This window comes from Protopterus annectens, chromosome 8.part0, assembly GCF_019279795.1.
Source record: "Protopterus annectens isolate FY-2018-M chromosome 8.part0, PAN1.0, whole genome shotgun sequence".
Classification (NCBI taxonomy): Eukaryota; Metazoa; Chordata; order Ceratodontiformes; family Protopteridae; genus Protopterus; species Protopterus annectens.
The window spans coordinates 752,069,405-752,088,350 of NC_056741.1; the positions used below are offsets into that span (position 1 = coordinate 752,069,405).

Sequence of the window (18,946 nt, forward strand, 5' to 3'; positions counted from 1 at the left end):
TGGAATACACATCTCCATATCAGCTAATTTAATTTCTTACATACATAATTAAATGTAACTTACTCAGTAGTGGGGCGTTGGGCATTTGCCGGGCCTCCTGGATCCAAAGGTTCAATTGGTCCTGCTTGCATCTCTTCAGGTCCACATGGTGGTGACGGACCTGCTCACCAGTCCTTGGAATCCCTGTGGCACTGGTGAGATCATGAGCCAACTGGTCCCACACCTCAGCCCTATATGTTCCCCACAGGACCTGGTCCTGCATGAGTTGGGCCTCATGATTGTGGACTAGGAGCCAGACCATGTATCTGGACTCCTCAATGCCCCACCTCTGTGCTTGAAAGCAACTACCCTCTCCTACCCCTGACATTCTGGCTGCAAGTCAGTTCTACAATCGTTTATGCTGTGTATTCCCGCCTATGGGGCTTATATATGCCGTTTTTCCCGCACTTATCTGTGATTGGCCATTTTGGAATTGTATCAACTTCACAAAACCTGCTTTGTTATGATCCACTTTCTATTCATTCCTATATATTTGCTATTACTGCATTTCTAAGTACAGCTGTTGTGGCTTAGTGGTTCAGTACCTTGACTATGGTGCATGGTATCCTGGGTTCGAACCTGGCCACTGCTTTTTATATTTTATGACTGTCTAGACAGGCTAGGGGTGTGTCTGTGTAAAGGCAGTTTTGTTACAGCTTGCTCAACGTTGCCTGTCAGTTAGCTTGTTTGCACGGTGCGCAGCTCTGCGCAAACGGGTTACGCTGGTTTATGCTTCATTTGGCTGTCAGCATGCATATTACGCTCAGCTCAGCTAGGGGCACACAATTTCAGTGTGTTAGACCACGGCTCACCTACGGGCACTCATTTTGCACCTGTTGAACCATTGCTCACCTACGGGCACTCATTTTGCACCTGTTAAACCACTGCTCACCTACGGGCAGATGCACTCACCTTGTTAAACTGTAGCTCAGCTATAGGAACATCTCGCATTTTTTATTGTTTTGTTATCTCACATTTCTTCAAAATAAATGGACTATTTCATTACATTTTACATAAAATATGATTTTATATGTGTACATATTTGTCAGGGACTTGTTTCATGCTTATTTTACTAAAAATAAAATTTGATGTTGTGGGGGCTCGAACCATGGATGCCTGCTCTTCAGCCGATGTCTCTACCGCTACACAATTGCTTCTTGGCTTACTTTGCATATTTAGTTCTTATATGCTTTTCCACTGACTGCTAACTGTGGCTAAGCTACGGGCACGCCAGCATAAGCGCACTCACGGGCAAACATCTTTACGATTTAAAAAAAATATATAACATGTTCATTTATATATTTTATGTTCATAGTCTGTGGGGGCATGTGTTGTGTTGTGTTTATTCACATTTCCATGGCCTCTGTCATGGGTGTTTACTTTGGGCAATTTTACTCTTCTGGGGGCGTGTCTGCTTGCAGGGCTTGGCCTACAGACACACCCCCTACTGTCTTCCACGGACCGTGTTAGCCATCGGTGTGATTCAGCATGCCCTCATGCATATGCATGACATGCTGACGTCACACCGTTTAACTGCAGCCTCCGTGTAAGCCATGTATCTCTTACACGGAGGCTTCGTGAATCCTGCCCATACTGAGGCCTTATTAAGCCTTATTACATATAATTTAAAAAGATTGCAACAAGCCTAGTATGCCATGGCTTAAAAGTAAAGGGAGGTGATATTAAGGAAGGTTTAGAAAAGAAAAGGAATATAATTACACAGAGAATTTTGGAATGTATGCTTGTAGGGGATACTCTAGATGTAGATATATAATTAATGGGAAGAATTGCATATTGCTTAACACAAATAAAGTGTTTTGTCCACAGGGCAGGTTTTCTTGTCTTTTGGAAAGAGTAGTGTATTTTGCATCCTGTTCTACCTATAATTCATATCACATTGGTAAAACTATAAGAAAATTAACTGTTAGAATAGGGGAACATGTTAATGCAATCAAGAATAAAAACATCAGAAATTCATTAAGTAAACATGACATGGTTTGTACATGTTTTAAAAAATGTATTTAATGTTTTAGAAAGAGTTAAAGAAATGACACAAGTGGAGATGTAGATTCCCTTTCAGAATATAGGAAATTGGTTTGGCAAATTAAGCTAAATGCAAACACGCCCTCAGAATTAAATGACAGTTTAAATATAAAATTTATTTTAAATTTAGGAATGTATTTGGAACTTTGGTTGAGAAATTAGATGAAGTCAGTATTTAGGTAAGACTTGGAGGAGTGTTTTTTTTCCTGAAGAAGTCTGTTGAATAAAGAGATGAAAATGCTTAATATTTAAACATTGTGAGGGTCAGCTTTTCCATTTGTATATGCTCACTTTTTTTAAATTTTTTTATTACTTTTAATGCTGTTGACAAACAAAAAAAGGAAAAGCAATAATGGAAAAAGCAATGGAAATCCAACAATAACAAGTTCAGATGATGTCTTGAGCAATGTAAAAGAAATTAAAAAAATGGGGGGGGGGTAGGATCTTAAAGGATGGAGTAAGTAAAGGGCATAAAATAAGTGGCATATTTGGAAGCAATATGTACAAAATTGGCTCATGAAGATGTGTGATGTGGGAGGGATGTATGTGTTGAAGAATGTAAAGACATGATAAGACAAAAGTATAAGTTATGAGGAAAAATGTACAATGCGTAAAGACAGCAATGAAAATGTTCATGAAAATGTTATCATTAATATATGTGAACTCATGTTGCAAATTAAAGTGTGAATAATAATACATTTGTCAAAAAATAAAAATCCTGGGTGGCTGTGGTGGTGCAGGGGTTAGTATTGTTGCCTCGCAGCAAGAGGTTCTCCGGTATGATTCTTGGCTGGGGTGCCTTCTATGCGGAGTCTGCATCTCCTCCCTGCGGTTGTGTGGGTTTATTCCAGGTGCTCCAGTTTCCTCCCACATTCCAAAAAACATGCAGTAGGTGATAGGACACTCTAAATTGGCCATAGCTGTGAGTGTGCAAGTGAGTGGCACAAATAACCTAGAATGGCAGGGCTAGCCACCCAGTAGTGTAAACCTTGGCTTAACATGATTGTCACTGTTGAAGTGATCCCGATGCCCATGTGCAAAAAGGGTTAAGGAAGAATGGAATGTATAGATATTAAAAAATAAAGAAGGAACCCACATTGATACTCCTGAATCATAGGTTCATAGGTCAATACTAGGCTACTTATCCAGAGGACTAGTAGTAGCCCTGCCACAATACTCCAAATTGTAGGTACCCATTGACATGTCTAATTTATACCAGGCTTTGACCCTTTTCCATGAAGGGTTGAACATCCAGACCATGGGCATATTTATGACTGCCCATCCATTCATTCATTCATTCATCTAGGTTATGTTTAAAGGGGTTAGGGAGACACTTTGCTTTGTTTAATGTAACACTTAGATGAAGATAGCATTCTGTTTCAGCATCCTGGCATAAGCTTTCCCATACAGGCTGAGGAGATTAAGGAATATGATATCCCTACAACTGGAATATTTTCAAAATGGGAACTACTACCTTGATTTGCCAAGGCAAAGGCACTGTGTCTCCCATCCTTCTGCACAATACTGAAAAGTCATATTAATCACAACACTTGCCCATTTCTTTCAGTATTTCTGGTCTGATCTCATCTAATCCTACCCCATAGACATGTTTTTATCATACCTTATATCTTGTTCTGCTGTTAGGATAAATATGGAATATGTGGTTACCTAATGTGAAAGATTTAGGAAGCAGGTTTTGTCACAGGATGCCATACATAAATATAGTCCCTCAGCAGTTATGTCTGTATGTTATATTTTTCTGTTATTTTTTTTTTTTTTTTTTACTTTGGATTAGTGTTTCCAGTTTTAACAACAAATGCAGATAAATGGGCTAAATCATAGATATTTCTAGTTATTATCATTATGTATACATTACCAGCCTGTTTGTCACCACTCTGTACAACAATCACTAGAAGTCAACCTCACCCAGGAACATTGCAAACAAAATAAAGACTGATACTGTGCACATAAAAAATCATCACACAAATAGCCAAAAAAAATCCCACATAAATAAACTTCCCCAAAATGAAGAGTTTACTATGAATAAAACTAATTTACTTGACCACAGTTATTTGACCCCAAAATATCTCAAACCCTGGGAGGTAGCTATTCAAAACTGCAACACTTCCAAGATCACAAAACATGAAAACATTTTTTTTAGGGGACAAGCTTTCCTTCACACCCAAGATATATGGCAACTCTGAGACCACATAATCGCAGAGAAGGGGGGGAAACGAAAAAATGCAACACTCACCTTCTCAATCTTCCCCAAGTTTAACCACCATTACACAATGCTAATGACCTTCCATTGATGACTTAAGGAGGATCAATAAGATGGCTGCTGAAAACATTAGGTTTTCCAAAAAATAAAATTAGCCAAAATTAGAGGAACAAATTAAATTATACAGAAAATAAAATACAACACAAACTGTAAACAGACCATCAGAAAAATAATATTATTGGAAACATGACTTGAAACTAAAAATCTGCACTAAATATATAAACTGCAATTCTGTAAGATCTTAACATAATCATCATTACATTACTACAGTACTGCCACATTACAAAAAAAAAAATTACAAAGATTAAAATTTACCTAAGAACTTCAGTAGAATCAATCCATGACACAGCACATTCATAAAAACCCTTCTAACCCGTATAAAGCTGTGCTCCATACCCAAACAACACATCTATCACAACTCGCTAAAGAAGCTGGGAGACAGTAATTCAAACTACAAGTATAGTAAAACTCTGCTGAATGGAATAAGTTAAGGTCTGCTTTGTGAGACAAGGTAAATACTTTGCACTGTAGGATTAGGAACCTTGTTTCAGCCACACACAAACCTATTCCATAACGCTATTCCCATATATGCTGGCTTGCACATAGGTTCATAAGTTCATAGGTAGGTACTAGGCTATTAGCCCTAGGGCCTATATAAGCCTAGCCAAAAAGGTACCCTGGCTTTTGCCACCCAAGAAAATTATTTTCCTGTGCCCCTGTCAAGCAGAGCCACAAAAGTGACCCCTAGGGTGAATTTCCTATTTCCCATCCAGTCATCAAGATTTTTCTTGAAGAGAGCAGATGAGGAGTTCTGTTTGACATAGATAGGTAGTCTGTTCCAGAGTACCAGAAGTATCTGGGACAGGAATCTATCCCTCCAGCATGTTCTGTTTATTGTGGTGACAAGGTTTATGTCCCTAGAGCGTGTAGCTTGGATGGATTGGGATTTCTTTAATTGCAGCATGTCCAACAGCTCGCTCTGGGTTTGACATAGCTTTGTATGTTAGGCAGAGATCACCTCTGAGTAAGCGATATGGGACAGAGTAAAGCTGGAGTTTTTTGAGACGGTCTGGGTAGGGCATCTGTTTGAGACCAGTAATCCTCTTTGTGAGGTATTTCTGTGGCCTTTCCAGTTGTTGCAGATGTCTTGTGAGGTACATACCAACAGGGGAGTTGTACTCTATAATTGGTCTAATAAGTGATGAGTAGAGGGGAACAATGACCTCTTTTTTTCTGGATGAGAAACCTTTTGTGATGAGGTGAGCCATGTAGAAGGATTTCCTGACCACTGTGACGATGTGATTATCAAAGGAAAGATTACTGTCCACCTGTGTCCCAAGGTCTTTTATCAAAATTTCAGCATTAAGTAGGCTACCACTTATACTGTAGTTCATGGGTACAGAGTTTTTACCAAAGGGGATGACAATACACTTTTTGGCATTGAGCTTCAGGCCATGGCTTTGACACCAGGCATCTGTCTCAGTGATGACCTTTTGTAGTATGTCCACATCATTAGGAGTTTCGATTATGGCTCCTAGTTAGCAGTCATCTGCAGATTTTGTTAGCCAAAGACCTTCTGTGTTAGCCTGTACTTCAGAGAAGTAGATACCAAACAGGAGACGACCCAGGACTGAACCCTGTGGTACTCCACTTGTCACTGGTCTGAAGTCGGATTTGGAGTCTGCTACTTTCACAGTGTGGGTTCTGTCCATAAGGCAGTTGGCAACCTATCTTGTGACATAGGGATTTATACCTAGTTTAGTGAGCTTATCTATAATTCCAGAGTGGGGATGGCATCGAAAGCCTTGGCAAAATCTAGATAAGCTGTTTGAACCACCTTACCTCATCTATGGCTTTGGTGACTGCTTCAAAGAAGTCAATCAGGTTTAGGAGACATGATCTGCCTTTTACTAACCTGAACTGGGTAGGGTCCAGAGTTGGAGATTACCAATGTCTTTGTTTATGAGTTCCATGATGATACATTCCATGGCCTTGCAGACCAGGCTCATCAGGCTAATGGGGAGGTAGTTCCCGGAGTTCGTTGTGGCTCCCCCTTTGTGGAGTGGGATAACAGTCGCAGTGCGTGAGGCTATGATTGAACATGGTACTTAGGTAGCGTGTCAGTTCATTCTGTAGTTAGTGTAGAACGCAGCCTGGGATATTGTCAGGTCCCATGGATGCTGTGTTTTTGGCTTTGGAAAGTGTGTTTTTTACCTGTGCAGCCATGATTACAGGAACTTTGCATTCTTCCGGTATACAGATGGGCCCTCTAGGGGGTGAGAGGGGGGTAAAGTTAGCAATGAACCTATCTGCCGGGATGTTGGCAATATCGGTTGGTTCTGTATATTTAGTGCCATTGTGCTGTAACTCAGAGCAGATCTGAGTGTTGCCATTGAGATTCTTGACATAGCTATAGAATGCTTTGTGGTTGTCTTTAGAATCAGTGGCAATTTTATTTTTGTAACTAGCTTTGGAGGATTTTATGAGGGATCTCAGCTTCTTACTGAGGTTGACCAGGGAGTTCCTCCAGTTATGGGATTTTACTCTTTTTTGCAGCAGTTTCTTTCTTCTGTTGTAGAGTTTGTTTATGGCAGAGGACCACCAGATTGGCTTCCTTTTTTGGGGGGATAGCATCTTGGTTCTATTAGGGATAGCATGATCCATGCACTCGTGTAAGTGCTTATAAAGTGCATTTGTGCAGGATTCAGCAGTTGTACCTCTATTGTCTGTCTGCATGGGTGTCATGAAGTTTGCCTCTTCTGTCTTAAGAAGTGTGAAGTTGGCTTTGGAGAAGATTTTTACAGTGGTTTCCCTAATTGGGGGTGGGGGCGGGATGTGGATGTCTAGCTTGTGGTCGGATCTGACCAACAAGGAATTGACATCTGGTGTGGAACACCAGTTGCCCATGTTGGTAATGACCAGGTCTAGGATATTGCTGCCCCTGGTGGGGGTGTGAATAAGTTGATCCAAGGCATTGGAATTTATGAATTCCAGAAAACGTTGAGCAAAAGAGTTGGTACATGAGTAGTTTTCCCAGTTAATGGTGGGGTAGTTGAAATCGCCCATTATTAGGGTGTTGGGTTGTACCCTAATACTTTCCAGTGTATCAAGAAATGAGAAGTGGGAATCCTTGGGCATGGTGGGGGGTCTGTAGCAAGCTACAATTTGGATTGTGGTCTTGCCTAGAGTTAGTTGCACATGGATAATCTCAGATGCATTATGCTGTGCAACTAGCCCGGAGGTGTGGATATCCTTAATGAATATGGACATGCCTCCATCTTTAGTGCTTCATTCTGGGTTAGGTGGCCAAAAGGTGTGGTATGAATTATAGCCTGGTAACGCAGGGGTGCTCTCTGGAGCTTTGAACCAGGTCTCTGTCACTGCACAGATGTCGATGTTCTCCATTTTAAGGAGTGCCTTGAGTGAGTGCATTTTGAGGTTTAGACTTCTAGCATTGAGTAGCATTACCCTCAGATTTTGCTTGCTTGTACCTGTTATGGTGGTGAATTTGTCATTTGAACCTTGCCTAAAAAAGGCACTATAGGGGTGGCAAGAGCCTTTGCCAGTATCCAGAATCCCAAAAGTGACAGGTGCAGGCCATCTCTGGCAAAGCATCATGGTCTGTCGATCATGTCGTCCCAGGCAGACAAATACTGGATCCCCTTAGAACGACACCAGAAGCTTAGCCAATTGTTGAAGTCAATCATTTTGTCCTTGTACTGTGGTATCATTCTGGGTGATGGCAGGATGCTGCTCAGGGCTACGGTCATACCTGCCTGGGCTACAAGATCGGAGAGCTCCTCCATGCCTCTTTTCATGTAGTCCAGGGAGGTATGTCTCAGGTCATTCACACCAACATGGACAATGACAGTGTCATATTTGTACTTGTTGTGGAGTGACCTGAGTGCGTGCGATATGTGGTGGATCCTGGCACCTGACAGGCAGATGACAGTAACTTTCTTCTTGTTTAGCCTGGTGAGTGAAACATCAGTGCGCCTGACTACAGAGCCACCTATGACTAGAGTGTTGGGTACGTTGTTATTCCTTATGGGCTGTGGTTGAGTGGCACACTGAGTTTGTGGGCTATGTGTCATTTGGGTTGTGTTGGGGGGTGGAGTTTGCTGGCATTTCTGCTTTGGAGGTCCTTGATGCTTGGGCAGGTTTTTATTGAGAGCCTCTGCGAATGTAGGTGTGTGTTTTGTGCTTCTATGTGTGTGTTTTGGTGGTGTAGGTTTTGAGGGACTATGTGATGAGTGTGGTGTGGTGCAAGTGTTGACCTCCTCTTGACTGTCTAGTCCAGTCTTGGGTGAAGAGAGCTTTGCTCCAGTTTGGCTATATAAGCACATCTCTCACAGGTTGTAGTGTTGGGTGGTAGGAGGAGAGGGTTGTCTGTGTGCATGAGGGAATTGCTGCATTGCCCCAAGATGCCCAGATTCATCAGGTAGACAGGAGAAATCACAGGTAGCTGACCCTTAGACATGCCTGGATAGGTGCTTATTTATTAAGTACTAAAAATTGCTTTCCTCTAGACAAGTGAGGAAAGTTGAGTGCTGTAGTAATTTGCAGCTTATTTAGTGCTTACGAGTTCTGAACAAGTACTGAGTTCAAAGAAACAGATTTGAGTGCTGAAACTAGAAAACTGGCTAGTTCTAAGAAACAAAATTAAGCTAGAAGGCTTCCCTCCAACACAGAAAAGCATGGGGGCTCAGAAGCCTACAAACAGTCTAGACCACTTACAGGAAAGGCAGGAAACAAGCTTAAAGTTTTTTTTTTCTTTCCCAGATGCTCTCTTTGTATACAGTAGGAGTGTCTGAAATCAGAATATGATGTCACAGCACTCAGTTGAGTGAGCAAATGAGATAGGCCCAGAAGGATTATCCAAACACAGATTTACAACAGAGGCAGGCAGTTTCAAAGCCACCAAGATTAACACCAAAACAAAACCAGGGAGGACGGGTAGGGAACTAACTGAAAAAACAGTCAAAACTTCCAGTTCAGTTAATATTCAATGCAACACAAATAAATCACTTAAAATGCTGTACTATTTGAAAAAAGTGCAGATAAAAGGTACTTAAATTCTCTTATACGTCCAGTTGAATACAGCTAGATCTTAGCTGGCCAAAGCTCATATACCAATGTGCTGGAAGAATTGAAGTTACAAGCATGTGGTAGACTGAGGAGTAAAAATGTACAATCAAGGAAGGTAAATGTAGGCATCACTGCTATAAGTGTCTAAAACTCAAGAAAAATTGCTAGAAATATGCCACATTTCCAGCTCACCAACACAGATATTTTTGTCCTAACTGCAACACAAGTGACTTTAGTTTGACTAGTAACCTTTGTACCTGAGATCTAGTTGTGGTGGAAGGAAGTAGAAAAGAAGTGGCAGCTGAATAATGGCCAGAGGATCCATTGGGACATAAGGAAGAATGAAAATGATGCAGCACTCAGCATGCAGAGTGGTAATACAGTATGCCTGGCACCATACTCTGAAGGCTATCCATAACACTTTCACCTTTTTCTTCTGTTGTACCTGTCAAGAAGAAGGACATACAAAGTTAAATCTTACCTACAGGTATGGTTGCAAGTACATGCATCTTGTGTGCATTACCTCCACCACCCACAGGCAGATAGAAGTTATTTTCTGTAAGAACTCCACCCCACTCATTTACATGGGAAGGTCCAGACATGGTAGGCATGGGAACAAATGGACTGACCAGGAACCAAAGAGGCCATGCCACATAAGTAGAGGTTAAACCCAAAGCATATGTAAGGAAGCAGTTATGTTGAGGTGAAACAAAAATATTTGACATGAGAGTTGTTTAAATAAGAATTTCTCAAACAACTAAAGATGGAGGATCTGGAACACTGCAGCAATACAGCTGCAAATGTTTAGACCATTATATTTAGAATGACCATAACGAAGTTCATTCTGCTAAAAGCCATTTAACAGTGGTAAGCATGCAATCAAATTAGAATAAGAGGTGGAGCTACTGAAGGTGGGCTGTATGTGACTTTGTGGTTGAATGGATATTATAAACTAGCGGGATTAAATGCAACAAAATGCAAGTATACTTCAACTCTTAATTAGAGATGTGTTTTTCTCTTGCTTGCTTAGATTTTCCATATGACTTATGACTTGGCAAGCGCTGTTGTACGTATCTTTAACCTCATCGGTATGATGTTGCTGTTGTGCCACTGGGATGGTTGCCTTCAGTTCCTCGTCCCCATGCTTCAGGACTTCCCAGAAGACTGCTGGGTTTCCATTAATAAGATGGTGGTAAGTACAGAAAAACAATGATACTGTTTCTTATACTTTGAGTTCATGTAGACCTGATATGCTGTTTGGAAAGCTGTTGTATTCAACAGTCTGCAACTTCCACTATAGGACTGTTTGAAAAATATCCTCTAATGTGCACTTTAATATGTACATTCCTTTGTAGGACTGAAAGTACTGAAAACAAAAGTTCAGTTTTGCAAATTCCTGGACACTAATGACTGTAGCCATGGGACCACTGGAGTCATAAACTTTTACAAATCTTTTAAACTTTTTTCTGCATTGTCAGTTTATTTGGGGTTGAGCAATTAAATATGCTTTATAGACATGCAATGTACTGGACAGACTTCATGGAGCAGTATTATGGAAAACCTTGTCATGCTTTTTTGACTCTCTGATATAACTGGCTGTCACAATGCTTACTAACAGTGAAATGATATATGAAGAAGGCTTTGGGCTTGCAATCACGAATACTTATGCAAAGCCTTCTTCGTATATCATTTCACTGTCAGTAAACATTGTAACACCCAATTATATTAAACAGTTTGGTGCTCGAGGGCAACCTTCATGGCCCATTCCTATCCCTATATCTTTGCCTGTCAAGGGTCAGCCATAATGCATTTATAGTGCATATGTGAATTACACCACAGCTTGCTCTCCTTTATGCTTCTTATAGAATAGGCTGGATTTTAATGACATAGCTGTACTGTACAATAAAACTTATTAATCTTTCTGCTTGGTGTACACCTATGAAAGTCTAGTAACCTCTTTGGTTAAAACTCATCAATTAACATTTAATGCTGTATGTTAAAGCATGTAACTTGTTTATAAGCAATATCACACAATTATTATATTATTGAGCTGGGAAAATGGAAAGCTGGGATTAAATCCTACCAATTCCCATTTATAATATATAAGACTTTGAAAAGGTTGCTTAATTTCTACATACTTATGTCTCCCTTAAGAGAGGAATACCTGTAATGAGCTTAACTGGTGGACTTAGTCATTAAACTGAAAAAAATTACCCACTGTTCCATTGCATAATATTAAGTGGCATATCACATCACATATTGTGAAAACACTAATTTTACCCATAGTTCCATTGTATAATATTACATGGCATATCAAATCACATCTTATTAAAAAAATATATCTATTTTACCCATAGTTCCTTTGTCTGATATTAAATGACATATCAAATCAGAACTCATAACATATCATGCATGCCTTATCGCTTAATTGTTGCCTTTTCAGATGGTGGTCCAGTGTAATAATGCAGAAAATTATGTTATTGTGCTTAGTTGCTTCTTGCTGGTATTAACTTTTTATCACATTTCTTCATCCAGCTCTATTTTTCTTCCTAGTAGACACATAAAAAAAGATTGTCAGCATGGAGAATATTTCCCTGATATCACTTTTGAGTAAATAAGTAAATCTAAGGTTAGTTTACTTGTAGTAGTGAAACTAAAATGAGTGAAGATGTTGTGTACCAATTAGCATGCACCCCTGATCTCTGTGATACTGTGGCATCTTGGATGTCTCAATAAAAGTTACGTGGAACCATAGTGGCTTTGAGTTCGCATAAGCGTGCATAGTCGTTAAGGTCTCTGCCTCACAGCATGGGGTCCATTATTCAACCCTTAACCTCCAGTCAGTCACTGCAGAGTTCTCATGTCTTCATATTTGTACTCCACTTTACTTTAAAATAAATTTCTACACATGCACATACTCACTGTCATACACACACACACACACACACACACACACACACACACACACACACACACACACATACACACACACACACACAGCTGACAAGGGTCTGATAAGGAACCATTCACTCATCCAATTAACCAGTTAACACAAATAATTAAATTACATGTAACAAAATCACAAAGTCATGGATAAACACAGTTACTGAAAATGCATAATTGTGTAATTAATGAATTTGCAGCTTCTATAATAGCATGGTGAGCCATAATCTATGTGGAAACAAAGGTAAGGCTCATTCTCCTAAAGAATGGGCAAACATCCAGTTTAAAAATTAATCAGACTAGGCTAGTAACACAAAGATCTTTGAGACACAGATCATTGCTGGAAGGGTTCTCACTCAGATGAAGACACAAAAATGGCAGAGGCCAGGCCAGCCCAGCCCTGCTAAAGAGCCAAACTAACCAAGGAAGTAACAAAGTAAGGGTCAATGTATAACTGACAATTTAAAAGTGTCTATCAAACTATTTCAGGCTGCAAGTGCTGCATAATTTTGTTGTACTGCTACGTGTGCTGCTTAAAATCCACAGCTGAGTATTATGTTGGATGTTGTCACAAAAAGTGAGGCATATGAGATACTGCATGACTGATGCAGATGTTTTCTATACTAATGAAATGCCTAGGGTAACTGTTTTCTTTTCTTTTCTTTTTTAACCTTTTTGCCAGTCTTTGCCTGCCCCCAACTGTTCTCTAAGGCTGATACTGTAGCTCCATTTGTTCCTTAATGTTCCCGTTGTTATCACATGGGTTGGGGCCACTCCATTGTGTGTTGTCTGTGTGGGTTGGGGCCACTCCATTTTGTGTGTGTGTGTGTGTGTGGGTGTGTGTGTGCGCACGTGTGTGTGTGTATCTGTGTGTGTGTGTGTGTGTGTGTGTGTGTGTGTGTGTGTGTGTGTGTCTGTGTGTGTGTGCACTCACATTTGAGTGTGAGTGCATGTGTGAAATACTAACTTCATTCATTCAGACTAACTAAACAGATAATAAGCAAAACAATTTGTGTATGAAAAAAGTGACATGTTTCCCTGGGGTCCATATTAGTTCAGTGAACGGCATTTTCTGTGCACATACATCAAACATGCCATTCGTCAAACTATTCATACTGAGATCGCAGTACTGTGAGGATCAGGAAATTTGCCCTCTCCCCACTGTAGTGTGATCTCGGAGTTGGTATATATAATTAGCGGGAGCTCTGGGGGGTACAGCGCCCCACATGAGCAGAATTCGATGAACCGCATTTCCAATGAAATGCCATTCGTTGAAGTGTCACTTCAATGACATGATATAGACCCATTTTCCTGTTTTATTTACTCCTTTTTGTTCCAGTTATGTTTTCTTTCTCTGTAAGGCTGTGACATGCTCATAAGAAATACGATACAAAAACATATAACTCTAGGTTTTGGTGGCAGGTAAGTCTGCTTGGCTACCTAGTTTGCTCATTGATTAACTTTTTGCTCAGAACTGATTCAAAAATAAAACAAAACAGTCCAGGAACATCTGTAAAATATTTGTTTTTAATTGTAATTGTATAGGTTTAAGCCATAGGTTGCTCAGTTATTGAGCAGTCAGTTAAAAAGTAGTTAAGTGCTATGTAGTAGCAATGGATGTACATTCTTTTAATTATTGGAATTTATACATCATAATGATGAGTCATTTTCATATTTCCAGTATGCAGCGCACAAACAAATCATTTTACTACTCCATTCTCCCCTGATCTCTGCTGTTTGTGCCTAAGTCATGCAAGGCCATCCATTTTATGAGCAGAGTTGCCTTTCATTCCTGATGACACATCAAGGCTAATTTATATTGGGTGACCATTCCTATAGCAAATTCACTGAAGCTGCAGCAGAGCAAACTGTGAACATTTAAAGCACTTTGCTGCAGTGGTCAAACACAAACGCTTACAGCTACAGTTTAATTTATATACATGTGATTGCCTGCCTCGTGTTTTTTTTTTTTTCTTCCTGGAGTATGAAGTTCATTTTTCCACTTCTCACAGTTACACCCCACACACATTTTCTAGAAAAATTCAGTATAACTGGTGGTCCACTCAATAGTTTTGATCCTGTGGTACAAGCTTGATACAACTTTTATTGCATTCCTAATGCATGATCTACTGAATGCATTTCTGGGGTTCCTACACATTTCCCCAGATTACTAGGTGATAAACTTGCTATAACATATGGTTGAATAATACTTACAATATCCTTCTGTGACCTTATAATGCTATCATCAGCATCAGTAAAACGTAAAGTGTGCAGTTTGTGACTGAATAAGGTACAGCCAGAGATTGCAACAATATACGTAACTTACTTAAACAAAATAACTGGCTTAAAAGCAATGTGACTTATCTGTTAAAAACATTGTTAAAACAAATAAAATGGGCATCAGCAAAAGTCTTTCTTAGTTCTTCCCAACTTGTCTGCTTTTAAATGAATGAACTACTCTAGTGGGGTTTATGTTCTTACAGTATCTTGTCATATTCCAAAGACATGCATCTGGAGCATTTCTCCCTGGGCCTCCGCTGAAAACAGGCTCTGTGGAACCTAGTCGGACTTTCCCGGTCAACAAATGATAAAAAAAAAAAAATATATAGTCCTTATCTCATTGAAGGAGTGTCCTGTGGAGGATATTAACGAATGATATAAACGATGATAACTTCTCATCCAATAACCTCTGATAACATTTCATATTTCTATCAGGATTGTTTGTTATATGGAAGATCTCCAAAAGATATGATTCTGTGGGCCTCTAGTTCCATCATCATATCTGCAGTATGGTGCAGACACTATAGAAAAATGCGATTTCCATATGCCAATTGAAATAACCTCCATAAAGGTGAACTAAATGCCCCATTTGCTGTCATTTCCTGCCCTTTCCCCACTGTAGTGTGATCATGAAGGTAGAATATATAATTAGCAGGGGATGTTTGGGGGGGGGGGTGCAGGGGGCTTGTCCTCTGCAAAAAAAAAGATTTTACACATACTTTTTATGTCCATTAATATTCTGGAGTTTCAATATTTCTGGTTCACCATTTTGTGTATCAACTATATCTCCAGTCTACAATTTACTATAGATCCAAACTTCATGTGTCACTGTGTCACTGTGTAATGATGGCAAATATTCCGGGAACATCACGTGCTTATATGATGGAATGTTGCTAGGGTAGTGATGTAATCATTGTATGAGGGGGTAAAACAGGAGCATGACCTAACTAGGAGTATTAAGTAAACAGGATTTAACCTATTGCAATTGAAGGCAACATATTTTAAATTCCAAATTTACTTAAAAAATTGTTATTCTATTGAAACTGTTGCTTTTGAATTAGTTTCATGTCATGGTTAATTCCAATGAGAAACTCTTTCTTTAAAGTTCCTTCTGTTATCACTCAAAAAGTCCAATGTAGATAAAATGGGATGTAGTAAAACTATTGTCTTGTTTGATTTATTCCTCAAGATGGATGTAAATATCCAATTTTAAATAGATAAATTAATATGCCGCAAACAGTAGTCTATGAGAAGCTGAGGATATATCCAGTACTGTCACCAGTATGTACATTTGCAGAGTTTTTGAGAGCCCAAGTTAATTTTTATTACAGTCAGCTTTGTAAATATGAGAACAACGCTATGCAAAAGTTCTAAACTGAGTTGCACTAATATATATTGAGTAGCTTGGAAAAACCTTACCCTTATTAGGGAAGCTAAGATTTTTCATAGCACACCAGGGTAGTTCTCTGTCCCATGCAAACAGTTCTGTATCAGACACCTTCATTTGGAAATGATAACTGCATGGTTTGAGCCACATATAAGAAATGCAAAAAATAACTTGTCTGCATGAACTTCACATTATATGTGGCAGAGAGAGAGAGAGAGAGAGAAATTAAGATTGTTATGACCTTTTCATGTTATTTTTCCATGTTTTATCTGAAAGGGAAAAGTATTTACTTCTAAGGAACTATTTCACAACTACAGCATTTTTACATTGAAAAGCGTTGTCTGATTAAATTGGGAGTCATATGATATTTGAAATGATGCTACCCTACCATTATTGACTTCATTTTGAAACAAACACATTTTTATCTCTAGAAATGTAGACTGAAGTGTTAAGAGTTTCTAATGTATTTTTCACTAACTTTAGAATAAACTGAAATGAAGAGTTTTATCACTGGTCTTTTGTTTTGCATCTTTATGAGGCTGTTTCTAAGTATATATTGTGCTTTGTAAAGTTTATATACCTGACATTCAAACAACCAAAGTATATGTAGGGCAGACCTAAGGGGTAGCTGCCCTTTCTGCAAGTGATTAGGGGGTACAACTGGTACCATAAAAGAGGTGTCTGATCAATCTCTGGAAATAAGTGACACTTTTGCAGCTAAGAAAGAGTGCAATGATGAATTATTTTTAACCTGTAGGCAGATTTTCTCAGATATTATATTTGGGAAGGCACCAGGCATCTTTTAAGGGAACGATATATATGTACACACACACACACACACACACACACACACACACACACACACACACACACACACACACACGGTGTTAACTATGGCACCTTAAGACCTGAGGGCTTAAATGTGGAATGCAATTCAAACATGTGACTGGAGGTTTATTAATTATTTATCTGATTTTTTTTTTTTGGTTTAGTAAGGTTGTTTCTATGTATGTGTTATATTCAACAAGGTTTATACACCTGGGTTCCAAACCATCAGAGCCATACCTAGGTAAAGTAAAGGGAGCAACTGTCTTGGATACAAGCTAATAGGCAGTGTGATCATAGAAGAGATGCCAATCAGTCCATGTACGCCAGTGGTACTTAGTGTCTGGCATGAGTACAGTGTTGAAATAAATTCATTAGACTTTTCTGGGCCCTCATCTCTGGTGGATTTATTTTGGTCTTGAACTTTGTTTGGGGAGTGTAAACTGGTTGATTGTCCAAGCCACCAACTGACTTAGCTACTTCTCTGTGAATTACTTATTTAGCAAGATTATAAAATGTTCTAAGTACGTTTTAAGTTGGGGGCTTGTTTCAAACTTAAGCGTAGTTTATTTTCATAACCATAAAATATCTTTTTTTATTGTTCACAGTGTTAAACTTATCAATATTAGTCAATAATGTAATTATGTATCTCAGCAGAATGGCTGATAAAAGTAACATCAACTGCTGCTGACAGGAAATCATCCTGTAAGCATGTATATGGGATAATAGCATCTCCTGCTTATTATTTTAAATAGACTGAATGTAATCTCAGCCTCACTAGCCATAATGAGTTATCTTTGTGAAGTACATCTGAACTTCAATTATTTGATACAGGTCATATTGAACATACAGAAATGTGTGAAATAATACCCATGAGGACATATTAATGTCATACGTAGAAGAATTATTACAGATGGGTTCCTTGTTTTAGTAAATATAATATGTCTATAATAGTGCAAAAACATCTCCTAATAACTGATTTTATATTTGCTTTGCAGTTGAATTTGTCATTTACCAGTAAACTCAATTATTTTACTAAGTGTGATTGTGAAAAGAGACTGTTGTCAATTGAATATGGACATTCATGGTTTTTGGATGATGCATGACAATGTGAGTATGGCTTGAGGCAGGGGGTTGGCCACTAGCCTGCATAAACAATAGTCCTCATAATGGGTATGTGTGGTGAACTTGCATAGAAAGAACATAGGGGCTCCTGAAGTGATGGGAGTCACTCTTTCCTCTCCCAGGAGAGAAGTTGGGGCCTACATTGGCAACATGCCAATGCCAGCATAATGTTAACATTATGGCTACCTGAATAATGGCCCTTCCAGACAGTAATCACCCTGTACTGGACATACTTAGTATGGGAGAAGAACAGTCTCAAGTCCAGTGGAGGGGAAGCCCAATAATCAACCAACATGGAGGCAAACAACACGTAGGAAAGAAAAGTTCTGGGAAATCATCTGTTGGCAAGTTATCTACAGCAAATGTGTATGAACCCAGCATAGATTAACAAATATGGCATTGGCCAATACAAGTAAAAGTTCTCACCGCCCTGCTTTCTTCTCTACAGTCTCTGAGTTTGCCATATGATTTTTTAATCCATTGTATGGATGAACATAAACATACGTGGCCTATTACACAAACCGTTTGTGTCTAGCAAATAGTTATTATAGACCTTTAGCACATCTAAATCCATTTTATATTTAGGGTTTGCTTCTAATTCCCCAATGGTTTCTAAATAAAGCATTTGTCTGTATGCAGTGCCATAAAGATCCACAGTACCGAGGAATAAAATCCTAAGAAGGTCCATTTAGCAGAAACATCAGCACTTCCCAAACATAGATGGTTAATGTAGCTTATTCTGTGAAGTAAAATATTCTTCTGTTTGTTTTTCTGGGACTGGCACTGACTGTACAGCAGTATATTCCACTGACAGTACTGGAAACCATGTCTTTTTTTTTTTTTTTTTTTTTAGATGGGGTGCCTTCTAAGACTGGTCAGTGACAGGGAGTGATGAGTATGGGAATATTCTTGACTTTGCAAATGATGGGCTGTGA

General features: G+C 39.1%; 1 protein-coding gene across 1 annotated transcript in view; it reads left to right on the forward strand.

Annotated features, from left to right (window-relative positions):
• The window catches only part of HCN3 (hyperpolarization activated cyclic nucleotide gated potassium channel 3), a 1,184,329-nt gene that overhangs the window by 664,191 nt on the left and 501,192 nt on the right, over nucleotides 1-18,946 (forward strand). Inside the window, exon 3 of the mRNA XM_044080212.1 lies at nucleotides 10,482-10,643. Coding sequence (XP_043936147.1) covers nucleotides 10,482-10,643 — 162 coding nt within the window. The remainder of the gene's footprint in view (nucleotides 1-10,481; nucleotides 10,644-18,946) is intronic.